Here is a 16,995-nt window from a genome sequence, read left to right as displayed (position 1 = left end):
AACACGCTTCTTGGAATGCCGATTCTGTTTTGGATTGAGACATGTGGATACTCTTCTTGTGTTATGCCAGCATCCTACGAACTTGAAATGTCACATCCTGTCAATGGTGTTTCCGTCCAGGTTGATAACAACGTTCGTGATTTTCTCCGTGCTTATTACCATGTATTTTGTTTTCTAAATGGCGAAATTCCGTACTTACTTCACTGATGGGGTTCAAAAGGAATTGAAGTTCGTCTAAATTGTCTGCAAGAAAATGACCTGATAAAAATCATAAATAGCTTTATTTTTTCAAAAATATAACAAACAGTTTAACATGGACTGCAGTTAGTCGTTGCTAGGATGTTCGTCTTGCAACAAGTGTTGTCACCATGGCCGCCAGCGGGAGATAGACAGCACCTGCAAAAAACAAAAAAATACTAATATTGATGTTTAACTCGGAATAAAGACTGGAAGGTAAACCTTTAGCTAGCGTATGAGTAAAATTCATTTGTTTTTTGTTATTTTTGCTGTTGTAAGTTTTAGTGTAAAATTATTAAATACTGAAGGTTTGTGTGAATTTGTATATGATGGTGCTGGATTTAGAATGTTAAACTAGTAGAATTTCTTGTAATATTTTCTTTCCATGGAACTGATTGTTGTACTCTTGTTGTTTTGTTGTTGTTGGGTAATTATGTTTCAACTTTATAATCACACTACTGTAAGTGATTATTGCCACCAGGATATTTCCCAATTGCGATGTTTTTGTTAATAATAATAATAATAATAATAAAGCAACTATAAATCCTCACTGCGCCTACGAAAACATCTATTTAAATTATTTCAGTTTAGAACTTTGGCTGGTAAGGATCTGTCATCTAAGATTCAATATTGTGTGAGTAATTTCAAAAACTATCTTTTCTTATTTCTTTTACATTGCTTTACGTTGCACCGATACAGACAGGCCTGATGGCGACGATGGGACAGGAAAGGCCTAGGAGTGGGGAGGAAACGGTCGTGGCCTTAATTAAAGTAGAACCCCAGTATTTACCTGGAGTGAAACTGGGATGTGGTGGTGGTGGTGTTGGTGATTATTGTTTTAAGAGGAAGTACAACTAGGCAACCATCCTCTATATCAGGGTCTCCCAAACTCTTTGTGTCTGAGGACCCCTTTAGTCTATCGCTTTCATGTCCAAGGACCGCCTAGCCACAGAGCGTAATACTGAATTCAGTGAACAAAAAACAGAATTTCGTAATGTTACCATGTTTGATTAAATTCATTTACGTAAAAGTGATTGATACAGGCCTATGCATAGAAATTGTAAAACATTGTGCCAGTTGGCTAATAATTACAACAGTCACAATCTGGAACCTCCTTGAGAAAAATCATTTGGTACCATAGAGGATAGAATACAATAGAGATGCAACTCGGTACCAAGCCACTAGACGCTAGTAGTTTCAGTCCGAAATTTGAGATAGCGCCACAGTGCACACTGTGTGAAATACCTTACTGTTATTATCAACAGATAGCGCAGAGAAGTAACGTCCGGCGCAGTGACGCACCTGCCCGTACATTCCCCTGCCCCTGTCACCCCCGACCCCTTCCGACGATTATAATGCAGTTCTACTACTTCAATACCCAACACATTGTAATTCATAGGCTATATTTTTATTTTCAAGTACTTACTATGTTGTAAATAATGATCTGATACCCCTAGTTCTATGGCATACTACGTTATGTTATTGAGAACATAACCTCATACCTCAAAGCAGCTTTAACTTCAAATGAATGATTGACACATTACCACAAAGCTGATATTATAACAAATAAGAAATCCCTTCAAAAGAAAGATAGCAGAGCACACCATATGCAAGAGAATGGGTTATCACATCAATATCCAAGTACCACACGAAAATAAAAATAACAAAATTAAATGCACTGAGACAGGAAATATATAGAAATACATTAATAGAACCGTTCAGCTTCCAGCCCCTGATGTGTACTCAAACAGGAAATACAGGATTTCAGGAGGACTGGCGAAGATATATTTCTAATAAACAAGCACAAGGAATAAGGATTTACAGCACAAGCACATGGGTACTTGGAATTCAAACAACACAAATACTGTTGCCATTGATGCTTTCACGGCTCTTACTTAAAGACATGATACTCTATAGGCTTTTGGGCTAATGCCGTGTCAAGAAAATAAGGTGAAATTCTTTACGTTTCGCAGAGAACTGTGCTCTGCGTCATCAGAAGAAAATCTTGACTGCCCATGAGAAAGGCTTCTTAAACAATGACTCTTTAAATCTAGACGTTATAATAGAAGTGGAAATGGTACGTTCATTCGCCCCCAGATGGCTCCCCAAGCGTGGCACAGCACTAGCATTCGAAGCGAAAGCTGACCGAACCATCAGAATCAGTCTAAGAGGTTCAGATAACATGTGTACGTAACATATGACATTGACACAAGCCTTCGATGAAACATCTGACGATGAGGAACGTACGAATTTGGAAAACACCGAGGCGAAATAACAAATACTGACACAAATACTTTACTGTATCATGGGAGCTATCGCTTAAAATCTATATTAGTTCGAACAAGGTTAATCGATTGGGTAAAGTTGGATTCAATGCAATCCAGCAATATTTTCTCCATAATACTTGACGTGATACGACTAATTCTTTGTCAGAAGGGCCCACTGGTTGAGGTTAGACTTGAAACACTTCACTTCGAGGCAAACTGCCTTTAATTATTAATATCGCTCATTTCATGCCTATTTGCGTGCCATCTATAGAACCTGTCTACAACCAACTACACGTTGTGAACACTGCCTTCGTGATGTACAGGCCGTACTGTAGGAAGCGCGCCAAGCCTGTCAGCTGATCGATTAGGGAGGCCTACATGAATGTTATGAATGGTACTTGTGAATGTATAACATAGTAATTGAGAGCATTCTTTGAATAATTGTTACTATTTAAAGAAGAACCTTTATTTTTAAGTATATTGGATGCCTGTACTCTAAATGTATCACATCAGGATTTACATAAACAGCTCTTACTGAGATAATGAGACCTCGTAGGTTAGGTGTGATATTTTCATGTGGTGAGTAATGTAAATTCAAGGAACATAATGCTTCTCGTGGAATTTACTCACTGAACTGTTACCGCATAGCACATTTTTATTGAAATCTTAAACATAATTTAAATAAATTGCCAGATTGCGAGAAATTTGTGCAAATCACGACGAATATCCAACTGTACAAGTGACTATACACCAATATTCTCATTTATTTCGAATGAGGGCAGGAGAAACTTATGGAAAATGAAAATCCCAACCGAAAATGTAACTATTACGAAGAATACAGAAGTATGATTCACTCATTTTCCCTAGCTTGAGGATGAGTTCTGCTTTTGGCTTTCTTCTTGTAATGTAGATTTATGGCAGTGTGTTTTATTGTTGATAAAGTACAATCATAAAAATAACATAGATGATCAGTAACCGAGTGAGCCTACATATGTGTTATTTCTTGGGTTAGTTAATATTGAGAACGTGTAATAAAGGCGGAATCAAGTTCAAGATACAGAACTAAATGCAGTTTCCTTCATCGGCTAACGTATGCGACTGTTGGCCACAAAATCTGAAACCAACTCGCCGTTCCGCAGTCGGCGCATCACAGTGTAATGGAAGGAGCCGGTATTCCTAAGTTACACCCTTCCCCATTAGACGGAACGGTTTCCAGAAGTCTCCACGGCAAGGAGGCAGGGGGGTGACACTTCATAGGGAGCGTCCGAAGCAGTTCTGAGATGGGCCAATCGATCTCCGCCAACTAATGAAAACTAAAATTCTCTTTTAGAGGGTTAATTTAGATGGCAGAGGTTGGCATTACACATTCAGTTGCGTGGTACAGCAAATTCAAAACACAACACCGTTATCGTTGCGCGCGAAGACCTTGGTCTTACGGTATGTAATAGTGCTTGTTAGACGAAAATTTGATGAGATTCTTTCGCATTGAACGAGATTTTTGATCCAGTTTTTTGAGAGTATGGTGTGAAATTATAATTATGCGCGTTCTTAGTGTGAAGAAATAGTATTATGATCATGAACGTACTTCACATTGAACTACCTAGCTGTTGCGAGTAAACGTCTGTGTGATTGTGCTTCTTACCTGCTGGTTGGAATAAATAAATTCAAAATATAAACTGTGTGCATTATGCTGTGTTTTACTTTCATCCTTTCCTTCTCGTGTTTTCCATTCCTATACATAAAAGTCGTGGGAAGGGTTCAACGAACGAATGAATGAGGTTATGTTAGATCGTGATTTAGGCAAGTATGGGCGTTTTAGGGTTTTATATGTATTGCATTAACATTTTCAGTAATCAATGTTGCATTTATCACTTAATAGATGTAAATTTACATTAAAATGCGAACGGTGAAACAACGATACAAGCTAGCGTTATAACAGTATTGCCAACATACAAATACGGTAATTGAAATTTACTTTTCAAGTAAAAGACACGAGAGAAGCTTTAGATACAAATTTCCTACCGAAATACAATCATCTCTATCACAATTAAAATTTTAACAAAGTAACAACTATCATCATCGTGTTTACTACGAGGTACTATCGTGGGATTTATTTCCTTATGTTGGCAGAGAGAAAGTGGCCACTGTAGCTTCCATGACCAGTTTTCTCAGCCAACTTTATTATACAGGAGTGACGGATCTATTCCCCTTATATGATCCTTGCAAGGAGGTGCCCAGTGTGACTTCTAAGTTTATATAGGTGTCAGATCGGCGGCTGTCTGCCGCACGTTAGCCAGGGTGTCTTAGCTTTTGGTCACAATGTCAGTGTGTGTTATTATTTTGTTTTGTGGAGTACTTTGTAAATAGGTGTTTTCACCGACATTAACTATAAAATTATTAATGTCTAATACAAATAAGTACATATTATAAAACTTTTATCATAATATAAAATATACGCATCCTTACTTAGAAACTTGACCAGCAACTACTACTTCTGTAGCTAACCGCTTGCTGAGCATCTTCGGAAGAATAGCATTACATTCCTTGGGATTCTGCGTGAAGGTGGGTGGCTATCCCCCACAAGTATGTGACTGAAAATAAAAGTTTTGTTTCGGTTGTTTGTAACATGTCAGGTATATTTGTTTTGTTCGGACATATACACTTTGGCTAATAGATATTTTGAATGTTCATGATTTCTTTTCGCCTTTATTATATTTATATGATCAACATATTGATATTGTGCATACAAAGAAAAGACAGCTTATTGACGTGAACTAAAACCAACTGAATATTGTATTAGAACAATAAAAATTGTGATAACGTTTAAGCTTCTAAAATATGTTGTAATGAAGAAATAATTCCGAAAAATAATACAGTTTATTACTTAACACAGTACTTACTAATACTGATTTAAGAGACCTGCTGTCTATTATGCATTTAAGTTAAACAATAGCACTGGCAGTTAGAAAGATGCAAGTGCGGCTAACAGCCGCAACGATAGCCGAAGTGTTAAAAAATTTATACCTTCTATTAAATAATTTTGGAATTGTTATACATACACTTTAAACAATGTAAATGGAACTATTGTTAGTAGACAATGTTTCGGTATTACAAGCAATGCAAGAGTTTCAGGAAAAGGAACCAATGAAAGCAGCATAGTATTTTTTATGATCATCTAGAAGTATGGAGGCACAGTTATATTATTATTTTTATTTGTGTACGTTCGTTGTGTCCATATTTTTATTAATGCACACTTTATTATGATTTGTTGGGTACATAGACGAGTAGCTCTACATCAGTCGTTAAGCACTTACTATTTAGATCACATTTGAAGTCTACTTCTCCTGGTACCGGAAGACCTAACTTACAAGATATTAAACGATTGCGGGTTTTAATGAACTAACCTGTTATGTTGATACAATATTTGAAAATATTTCTTAACTACAATACACAGTCGTATAAGTGCTTGCGATACGCGGATCGGACCGAGGAAACAATTCGCCTCCTTGTGTGACGTCATCCGAGCTACAGTACGGCCTGTACATTACGAAGGCAGTGGTTGTGAATGACCCCCAGCGCCATCCAATATTTCGACGGGAACTACCTGAAGCTAGCTACAGATTGGAACCATAAGGCCCTTTAAACTTTCACCGGGGTGTTTGGTACAGTTCTTGGACGGTGCTGTTTTCCAAAGAAAAAGCGTAGTCACCCGAACCGAAGGTCAGCCTCTACATTAGCTCTGTTTCTGTACTTCGTTCTCATTTGTGTGAGAGCAGAAAAGGTGCTGTCACACAGGCATGTTGTCACAAAAAGCATTAACCGCAGTATTTCCTTTCTAGAAATGTAGGACATCGAGGATGTCATGGACCCAAACGTCGATCAGACATGTGGAGTTGCGATACAAGATCTTCACTAGATACTGCCAACTTGTACCATTTCTCGGCCAAGAATACATTATACTGTATATACAGTAAGTTATACAACAGTGAAGACATATGTTCCTAAATTTAGAATAATGTTCTATGAATTGTGTGTGTACAATAAAATTTCACTCTTCAAATACTTACATTATTATTGCGGATCCCTTGGATTATCGTCGCAGCCACCCAGAGGTCCGAGGACCACAGTTTGGGAATGGCTGCTCTAACACTAATCAGAGAGGAAAAAATGGAAAGAATCCGACACTTCAAAAAATGAATGTATCAGCGAAAGAAAGGGAAGTGCCACGAAGGGCGTGAGAATGAAAGACTCCCTAGGCCTCCATGCGTAATACCGTCGGAAAAGAACAAGACTTGACCAAGAGGTGTCGGATAGGATAGATGAAAGTAGGAGCCTGGCATAAGTAGAAGCAAAGTCAAGACTAGGCTAAGGCCCCGTGGTTGCCAAGTTTAGACCCCCTGGGACCCGTCTTATTCGCTTCTTACGACGGACAGGGTATACCGCGGGTGTTATTCTACCGCCCCCACCCTCAGGGAAACCACAGAAAATCATATTCAGGGCTTCCGACAGTGGGGTTCGAACCCACTGTCTCCCAAACATATGCTCACAGCTGCGCGCCTCTAACCACGCGGCCAACTCGCTCGGTTAAACTGATGCTGGTGGTGATTATTGTTTTAAGAGTAAGTACAATTAGGCAACCATCCTTTGTTAACACTAATCACAGAGGGAAAAATGGAAGGGATCCGACACTTCGAAAAATTAAGGTATCGGCCAGAGAAAAAGAAGTGCTACGAAGGGTGTGAAAATTAAAGAATCCCTAGGCCTCGAGTACTTTAATACCGTCGGAGTTCGAAAAGAACAAGGACTGACCAAGGGAGGTCAGCTTGGATAGATGAAAGTGAGGATTCTGACACAAGTAAGTGTAAGCAATGCCAGGACTCAGCTGAGGGCCCCGTGTTCGCCAACCCACGCTCCCAAGTTAAGAAGCCCTAGGGCTTCGCTTGGTCAAAGAACTCTCGCTGTTCATTATAGGCCTATACGTACTGTGGATAAGTAGCCTATTTCACCCACAATATTATCACATAGGGGTTTTCCAGGTGCCAGGATGAAATATGACATACAAAATGCTGCATGCTTAATATTGGGGGCATTCAACCTAAAGTTAAAAAAAAAAAACTATTTCCAGATATTTTCGAGTTTTGAGATGAAGAAAAGCTTCGAAATTAAAAATTAAGATTTTTGTAAATATTATTTTTTTAAACTATAATAGCACTCCGAGGAGGATTCGTTAAATTTATCGTATATTACTTTAAGTACGTACAGAATGGTATCAGCTTATAAAAGAAACAACAAAGTCCTTGGGTCACGATCAGTCATGAGTGGAACGACTGGAGAGAGAGAGACTTTTGGTGATCCGGCCCCGTGGTGTAGAGGCGCCCGTCTCTCGCCCGGAGGCCCCAGGTCCGATTCCCGGCCAGGTCAGGGATTTTTCTCTCGACCTGAGGACTGGTTCGAGGTCCACTCCGCCTACATGATTAGAATTAAGGAACTATCTGACGGTGAAATGGCGGCCCCGGTCTCGAAAGCCAAGAATGATGGCCGAGAGGGTTCGTCGTGCTGACCACACGGACCCTCGTAATCTGCAGGCCTTCGGGCTGAGCAGCGGTCGCTGGGCAGGCCAAGGCCCTAAGTGCCGTGGGGTTTGGTTTTTTTGTGACTTACGACACCCATATTGCACTTATCCTTAACATGAAAAATTCAATTAGGTTTCGTTTTCACGCATATAATATAGGCTGTGTGTTGTTCACGACTTCTCCTTGTAAAGCATAGCTCTCCGACTCACAAATTGAATTCTTCTCCCCAAGCGAAGAGGGGGGTTTCATCTCTGACGGGAGGCAATACCGCCTCTCGGCCAGATCGTAGCAAAACAGAGATTTTCCGACTCATCGGCATTTATCAGCATTCTCAGAAACAGATGAGTAGAGGGGCATAGTTTTCGCCCCGGGACTCTCGTCGACTTGCCCTCAACAAAAAATCATGTCACTGATGTAATAATTAAGATGTAGTCCGTGCTCGGAGGTAAGCGCCGTTCCCATATCTGACAACAGCACAGTTTTCCTCACGCGCCTAATTCAGTGACCGCAGGTAAAAGACTACAATGAGGCTCAATCCCCGAACAATAAAACTTATGTTGCTGTAGCACACAGTCTGTCTTGCCAGGATATAAATGAGAATAGCCAAATTCATTATTGTTTCCTAGAAAAGATGCTTGTACTGTGCCTTGAATCAAGGCCACGGCCGCTTCCTTCCCACTCTTAGCCCTTTCCAATCTCATAGTCGCCATAAGACCTATCTGTGTCGGTAAGAGGTAAATAAAACAAGGTGTAAATTGTTTTCCAGATTATCAATCAATCAATCAATCAATCAATCAATCAATCAATCAATCAATCAATCAATCAATCTTTACTGACCTGCGTTTAGGGCAGTCGCCCAGGAGGCAGGTACCCTATCTGTTGTTTTCCTAGCCTTTTCGTAAATGATTGCAAAGAAACTGGAAATTTATTGAACATCTCCCTTGGTAAATTATTCAAATCCTAACTCCCCTTCCTATAAACGAATATTTGCTCCAGTTAGTCCTCTTGAATTCCAGCTTTATCTTCATATTGCGATCTTTCCTATTTTTAAAGACACCACTCAAACTTATTCGTCTACTGATGTCATTCTACGCCATACCTCCACTGACAGCTCGGAACATACCACTTAGTCGAGCAACTCGTCTCCTTTCTCCCAAGTCTTCCCAGCCCAAACTTTGCAACATTTTTGTAACGCTACAGGTTTAGGAAAAATTATGTCACTGAAGTTCAACGTGTAGGATTCCAGCAAGATATAGCAGATATTTTAGATTCATGAGGTCAACTGAACTGTTAGGCACTTGACAGGGTAGATAATGGGGGACTACTGGCAAAAATCAGTTCAATTCGACTAGACAAAAGAGTGACTGAATGGGTGGCTATGTTTCAAGAAAATAGAACTCAGAGAATTAGAGTAGGTGAATCATTATCTAACCCTGTAATTATTAAGAGGGGAATTCCTCAAGGCAGTATCATTCGACCTTTATGTTTTCTTATATTATATAAATAATATGAGAGTAAAGAGCGGCTTTCTGCGGATGATGTTACATTGTATAGAGTAATGAATGAGTTCAAAGATTGTGAGCAAGTGCAAAAAGACCTCGATAATGATGTGAGATGGACAGCAGGCAATGGTATCATGATAAACGGTGTTAAAAGTCTGGTTGTGAGTTTCACAAATAAGAAAAGTCTTCTCAGTTTTAATTACTGCGTTGATGGGGTGAAAGTTCCTTACGGGGATCACTGTAAGTACCTAGGTGTTAATATATGGAAAGATCTTTATTTACAATCCCATAAATGGTTACAAATGATTATGAGGGTATTTAGGGGTTGTAGTTAGGATGTAACTCTTTGATAAGACCATAAGGGTATGATTCCAGTGTATGGGATCCTCACCAGGATTACTTGATTCGAGAACTGGAAAAAACCAAAGAAAAGCAGCTCGATTTGTTCTGGGTGATTTCCGACAAAAGAGTAGCGTTACAAAAAGGTTGCAAAGTTTGGGCTGGGAAGACTTGGGAAAAAGGAGACGAGCTGCTCGACTAAGCGGTATATTCCGAGCTGTCGGTGGAGAGATGGACGTGGAATGACATTATCATAAGAGACGAATAAATTTGAGCGGTGTTTTATCATAAATATAGGGGCTGCCTGGCCGAGGCGGTAAATGCGTTCTCGGTTCGCCCGGAAGGACGTGGGTTCGAATCCCCGCCAGGAAGTCGTAAAATTTAAGAAACGAGATTTCCACTTCCGGAGGTGCATATGGCCCTGAGGTTCACTCAGCCTACACCAAAAATGAGTACCAGGTTAATTCCCGAGGGCAAAGGCGGCCGGGCGTAGAGCTAACCACTCTACCCCACCATGTGCCGAGGTTACGAATGGTGGAAGCCTTTACCTTTCAACCGTGCAAGGACCTGTACGGAGATGACTTGGGTTTGCTTTTTTTAATCACAAATATGTCTTACGGTTGGGGTCATCCAAAAATTAGCGTTGTAGAAATTAGTGGCACAAAACTAATGACGGAAGAGTAACCTTAGCAACCGTGCAGGCTGTGATGTACTGTAAGGTGTGGATGGATATCCAGGTAGTGTTACCTAGCAACCATGCAGACTATGTCTTATGGCTGAAATTAGCGATACAACATTCTCGTCGCCTATTTCGTTTAATGCTCTATGGCCTGTACAATTTTGTTTGTGATGGTCTTTAGAATCAACATGTTTTATCAGACCTTTTTACTGTATATTCGCTTCTTTGTACATTAAGTTCTGCTGATTCACTGAAACCCGAAGCTGTTCTTCGTTTCCGCTTCTTTATAGGCCAACCAAAAGTTGAAATAATATAAAGTAGGTACTACAAAAGGTGTTAATGAGTTACTCGCACACCTGTCAGCATTATTGTTCAAACCTAAGACGTGAGAGTGTCCTGAATCTCGTTTTCTCGCAAATCTCAAGTTACATGTATTAAGACAATCACCTAATGTTAAAAAATTTAATAATAATAATATTGCAACCAAATGGTCATGATATATACACTTAAATACACTTAGATACACATCAATAATAGTAGTAATATGCAATCAATGCGTGCAAAACATGATCAGTTATTTACACAGTTGTGTCAAACTTCCTTTTCTACGGACATATTCGATGGCATGGTATATATCGCATCGTCGGTTACAGAAGACACATACGCAGCCCGGTCCTGGCTTGTGAAATCCCATGGTTCTGCACACCTTATGGTGGAACCCGTGTACGGCAAACCTGGTCACTGTATGCCTCAGATCATATCCACCATGAGTCCAATCGCTGTTTAACATCGCATCAGTTGAGAAAAACTCATCCCATATCATAGCCTTCTTTGCTTGCAGTACTTGTAGCAACTCCCTATAACTCCTTGTCGCTGAAAGTAACAATCTAAATCTTATGTCTTCAATGAAGTACGTCTCCTTTGCAAGAACGTATACTAGTCTTCAAGAATCCAGCCTTCAAACTTTCCAGCTCTTGCAGTTGTCTTTTTGAGAGATGTTCCCATATTAGCTCTAGACTATACATGGCTGTTGGAACAACTTTCATATTAAACAGAGCCATGGCTGTCTCCAAAGATAGTTGTGGAAGGTGTTTAATATCACTAATGCTTCGTATAGCTGCGATGACTCTCTCCTTTAGGTGTATTGTGAATGTTGTTCCTGTTACCTGTATTGTAATCCCCAGATATTTGTATTGGTTATTAATTCGTCATTTTTGTCCTTTACAAAGGATATTATCATCTTTATATAATTTTCCTTCCTTCCTGAAAACAACCAATTCTGCTTTGTTCGCATTAAGGTCCATTTTATTATCTTCTGCCCATTCCACGATTAAGTCCATGGCAACTTGTAGTTCCTCTTTACTCTCAGATGCAATAGCCATGTCGTCCGCATATACGTACGCGTTAACCTTCCGTGTTTGCTTCTTAATTTCTTTCATTGCAACCTGTGTGAAGATATTAAACAGCAGAGGACTTAGTGGATCCCCCTGTAATACCCCATTTGTCTGCCGGATCCACCTTGATGTGCAGAGATTGTCGCTTATTTGAATATAGTTCTCCGAAGGTATGTTGGTAACTAGCCTTGTGAGCCAGGTACGACCAACGATTTCCTCTAGTTTTCTAACAAGTTTCCGTCAATCTCCTGTATCAAAAGCCTTGGAGTAGTCAATTTAATATGACGAACATTTTGCCTTGCTTTTTTCTGGTTGTTTCATGAATATCTTGCAGGAGGCATTCCCCTGCCATCAGAGTCGATCTCCTGGCTCTAAATCCGAACTGTTCGTCAGGGAGAAGCGGGTCTGCTATTCTATTGATTCTCTGAGTTATCAGTTTGGTGAGAATCTTAAAAGCAAGAGCCACTCCGCGATATGATTCCGGTTTGTTTACTTCTCCTTTCCCTTTGTGGAGCATCTTAACGACTGATTTTCTCCATACATTTGGAATGTTTCCTGTTTCCAGACACTTGTTCATCAGTTCTACCCATACTGTTTGTAGGTAAGGGAGAGATGTCTTCAGATACTCGTTGTAGAGGCCATAATTTGTTACATTCGGGAGATAGTGCGTTCGAACCCCACTGTCGGCAGCCCTGAAGATGGTTTTCCGTGGTTTCCCATTTTCACACCAGGCAAATGCTGGGGCTGTACCTTAACTAAGGTCACGGACGCTTCCTTCCCATTCCTAGGCCTTTCTTGTCCCATCGTCGCCATAAGACCTATCTGTGTCGGTGCGACGTAAAACAAATAGCTTAAAAAAAAATGTTTTATCTTCACATTGGTGAAGGACCTGCACTGATGCCACCATTTCCACGTTACCAGCTTATTCCCATCTTTAGGCATAAGGTTTGAATAATAATAGGAATGTTGTACTGGCAGCCGGCACGTGGGATCTCCAATAATAAAAGATTAGTTTCCATTCAAATTGCATATTGCATCTTCAACAATCCGAGATAGAGTTTCATCACAGTGTGTATCATTATTATACAGGGAAAAAAGAAGCAACAGAAGAAGCAATTTACCTCACAATAATGTGTAGTATTCTTGGCGGGACAATAGCCTAACACACGGAAGAGAGGTAGTTAGTTACACCGCGCGAGTTGACCGTGCCGTTAGGGTCGCGCAGCTGTGAGCTTGTATCCGGGAGATACTGGGTTCGAATCGCATTGTCAGCAGCCCTGAAGATGGTCTTCCCTGGTTTCCCATTTTCACACCACGCTGTTCCTTATTTTAAGACCACAGTCGCTTCCTTCCCTTTTTCCTATCCCACCGTCTCCATAAGACCTATATGTGTCGGTGCCACGTAAGCAAATTGAAAAAGTAAGTAATGAACATTTGTCGGCTTTCTTAAAATTTGTGAGAAAATACAAGTGCGCGTTTTCGAGTACTTACATTAATTTGAGAACAAATATTTTTGAAAATGAAGTTAATAAAATCGAAATTTCGTTCCCTGATCAATGTCTGTGTTAAATCTATCTCCGGGCATTTCAACACTTACTTCAAGCGAAGGCCAGACCTCTCATTGATTGGTAAGTGTATCCAAAGTTACAGAGTATTGTGTACTTTCCTCAATTTGTTTTGTATTGTGTGTTACTGATTATATTAGACATATTCGCGAAATTACTATAGTCCATTCCATGTTAAGAAAACAGTACTGCTCTTATGGACCTACACGGTGTGAACACACGCCCACTTAGACCCTCATCATTCCTCGTCATTATAATGTACTTTATTCTGTATTACGATAGAAAGAAAATGAATGGGGCATGTTTTTGCCCGTGATTTATTCAAATAACTAATTAACATTATTTAATAAATACTTTCGCAAGAAGGGAAGCACAATGACGGGAACAGCTATCGCTTTGTTGCCTTCCTAGATTTTCCTTTTGAGTTGCTCTGGTACATGTAACTCGTAATCCGTTACGCTGTGAATCGCCGGCAGCTTATCACTGTTGAAGAGAAGTCATTTATTTATTTATTTGTGTGGGTTTTTTTTTTAATATTCTTGTACTGTGCAGCAGTTGTTACTGAAGATTTTGATGTGGTGTGCACCTATACATCACGGTATGACTTGTTCTGATACAGAAATTCTCTATGATTTTTATCTGTGCTTGGTTTTGTTAGCTTTTGTTTCTTAAGCGCATTTTATTTTTGCCACATTTTTACCACTTCTTCACAAGGGCATTTTATTGTCACCATTCTTTTCGTGGGGGCGATATGACGGCACAGCAGTACCCGGCGTTGTCTGGGCAAATTTATTAAATGCGATTAACTGTATCCCCCACCCCGAGCCTATAAAAATTATCGGTTGTCTATTTTCTCCCAGTTTGCCTTGAACTTCAATGCTGAGGTTTTGTATATTCAGTAGTATACCCATGTTGCTGTAAAAGCTTAAGATACTCCCATCTCCTCCTTCACAACCCCTATACCGTAGATTTTTAAAAAATGCAATTTAGTTTCTTCCTTCTTTCAATTTGAACTTAAGTACTGAGTTTCACCACTTTATATATATATATACCAAGGTTTTCCCTGTCATATTCCATTCCAGCAACACTCTCCAATATCATTTCATTTCATCTGTCAGTCATTACTCATTGCCCCAGGAGTGCGACAGGCTTCGGCAACCGGTACAATTCCTATCCTCAACGCTAGATGGGGGCTTCATTCACTCCATTCCTGACACGGCTGTAAATGGAAACAAGCTGTGAATTTTCATTTTTCATCCCTCCCTTAAATTGCATTTAAATGGACCACTGCGCATTTAAAATGTTTTTTACATTTTTTCACAGCGTTACAATCAATCAATCAATCAATCAATCACTACTGATCTGCATTTAGGACAGTCGCCCAGGTGGCAGATTCCCTATCTGTTGTTTTCCTAGCCTTTTCTTAAATGATTGCAAAGAAATCGGAAATTCATTGAACATCTCCCTAGGTAAGTTATTCTAATTCCTAACTCCCCTTCCTAAAAATGAATATTTGCTCCAATTTGTCCTCTTGAATTCCAACTTTTTCTTCATATTGTGATCTTTCCTACTTTTAAAGACACCACTCAAACTTATTCGTCTGCTAATGTCATTTCACGCCATCTCTCCACTGACAGCTCGGAACATACCACTTAGTCGAGCAGCTCATCTCCTTTCTCCCAAGTCTTCCCAACGTGTTCGCAACTAAGGAGCATGATTGAACTTATTTAGCAGATCAATTTGCTTTGTTCCCAACCCAGAATCTCTTCATCCTATCGCTATGTTCTTTCTTCCGTTCCTCCGTCCATTCAGATGTGGTTTTCATCTTGGGATTTCCAGTAGAATAATGTTTGTTCACCAACGTTCTAAAGCTAGGCCTGTCCCATATAATTTCACCTGTTATGTTGATTTCTTGATAGTCTTTTTCAATTGCGATTATCCAATTATTCTTAACTCTTAGTGAGGAGGCGTAATTAAGTTTTATAGAATGTAGAAAGCGCGCCAAGCCTATCAGCTGATCAATTGAGGCGGGTAAGCGAATATTATAAGTTGAATCATAAGGATTGGGAGCATTCTGCGGATACTTGTGACTGTGAAAGTATATTTAAGTATATTGCATGTTTGTCCTTTATATTTATCACATCAGGATTTACGTAAACAGCTGTTATTAACATACTGAGACCTCATAGTTTAGGTTAAATACCAAACATACGTAGTATTGTCATGTGATGACCGATATAAATTCAAGGGCGTAATATTTCTCGTGGAATTTATTCATTTAATTGTTATCGTATAACACGTTTTTCTGGAAATATAATGTGTTGTGAATTTGCAATGTTAAGACGTGTGCGTACTATTTTCATTTTCTTCGTATGAAAAATGAAAACCCAACCGAAAAGGTACCTTTTACGAAGAATAAAGGAGTATGTTTTACTCATTTCCCGAGCTGCTGTTGAGTTCTGCTTTTGACTTTCTTGTTACACAGATTTACAGCAGGGCGTTTTATTGTTGATACAGAACAAGCATAAAAGTGGACAGTAAAAAATTGAACTCACATATGGTTATTTCATGGGTTAGTAATGTTTAGTACGCGCTGCATTTTCTCCCCAAAATGAATGCGAGTAAAAGCAAAACACAGTCTAAAATGTAGAATTAAATGCAATTTACAAAACGTAACCTTCTGTAAAAATGATTTTAGCATTTTTGTACATACGTTCTACTTGTTTAAATTAAACTATTGCTGGTGGATAACATTTAGATGTCAGAAGCAATGCAACTTAATAATTAAGTAATTAATACTTAAGTAATGTCCGGCTCCATGGCTTAATGGTTAGCGTGCTGGCCTTTGGCCACAGGGGTCCCGGGTTCGATTCCCGGCAGGGTCGGGAATTTTAACCACCACTGGTTAATTTCTCTGGCACGGGGGCTGGGGTCCGCCTCTGTGGTGTAGTGGTTAGCGTGATTAGCTGCCACCCCCGGAGGTCCGGGTTCGATTCCCGGCTCTGCCACGAAATTTGAAAAGTGGTACGAGGGCTGGAACGGGGTCCACTCAGCCTCGGGAGGTCAACTGAGTAGAGGTGGGTTCGATTCCCACCTCAGCCATCCTGGAAGTGGTTTTCCATGGTTTCCCACTTCTCCAGGCAAATGCCGGGATGGTACCTAACTTAAGGCCACGGCCGCTTCCTTCCCTCTTCCTTGCCTATCCCTTCCAATCTTCCCATCCCTCCACCAGGCCCCTGTTCAGCATAGCAGGTGAGGCCGCCTGGGCGAGGTACTGGTCATACTCCCCAGTTGTATCCCCCGACCAAGAGTCTGAAGCTCCAGGACACTGCCCTTGAGGCGGTAGAGGTGGGATCCCTCGCTAAGTCCGAGGGGAAAAACTGAACCTGGAGGGTAAACAGATGATGATGATGATGATGACGGGGGCTGGGTGTATGTG

The 16,995-nt window shown here is 40.2% G+C and overlaps 1 protein-coding gene across 1 annotated transcript in view; it reads right to left on the bottom strand.

Moving 5' to 3' along the window:
- Positions 1 to 262: 262 nt before the first annotated feature.
- The window catches only part of LOC136884138 (uncharacterized), a 60,711-nt gene continuing 43,978 nt past the window's right edge, over positions 263 to 16,995 (bottom strand). Inside the window, exon 4 of the mRNA XM_067156178.2 lies at positions 263 to 396. Coding sequence (XP_067012279.2) covers positions 335 to 396 — 62 coding nt within the window. The 3' untranslated portion in view covers positions 263 to 334. The remainder of the gene's footprint in view (positions 397 to 16,995) is intronic.

The sequence above is a fragment of the Anabrus simplex genome, chromosome 12, assembly GCF_040414725.1.
Source record: "Anabrus simplex isolate iqAnaSimp1 chromosome 12, ASM4041472v1, whole genome shotgun sequence".
Lineage (NCBI taxonomy): Eukaryota > Metazoa > Arthropoda > Insecta > Orthoptera > Tettigoniidae > Anabrus > Anabrus simplex.
The sequence above is the reverse complement of the archived record's forward strand: the minus strand, read 5'-3'. Positions and strand labels throughout refer to the sequence as shown.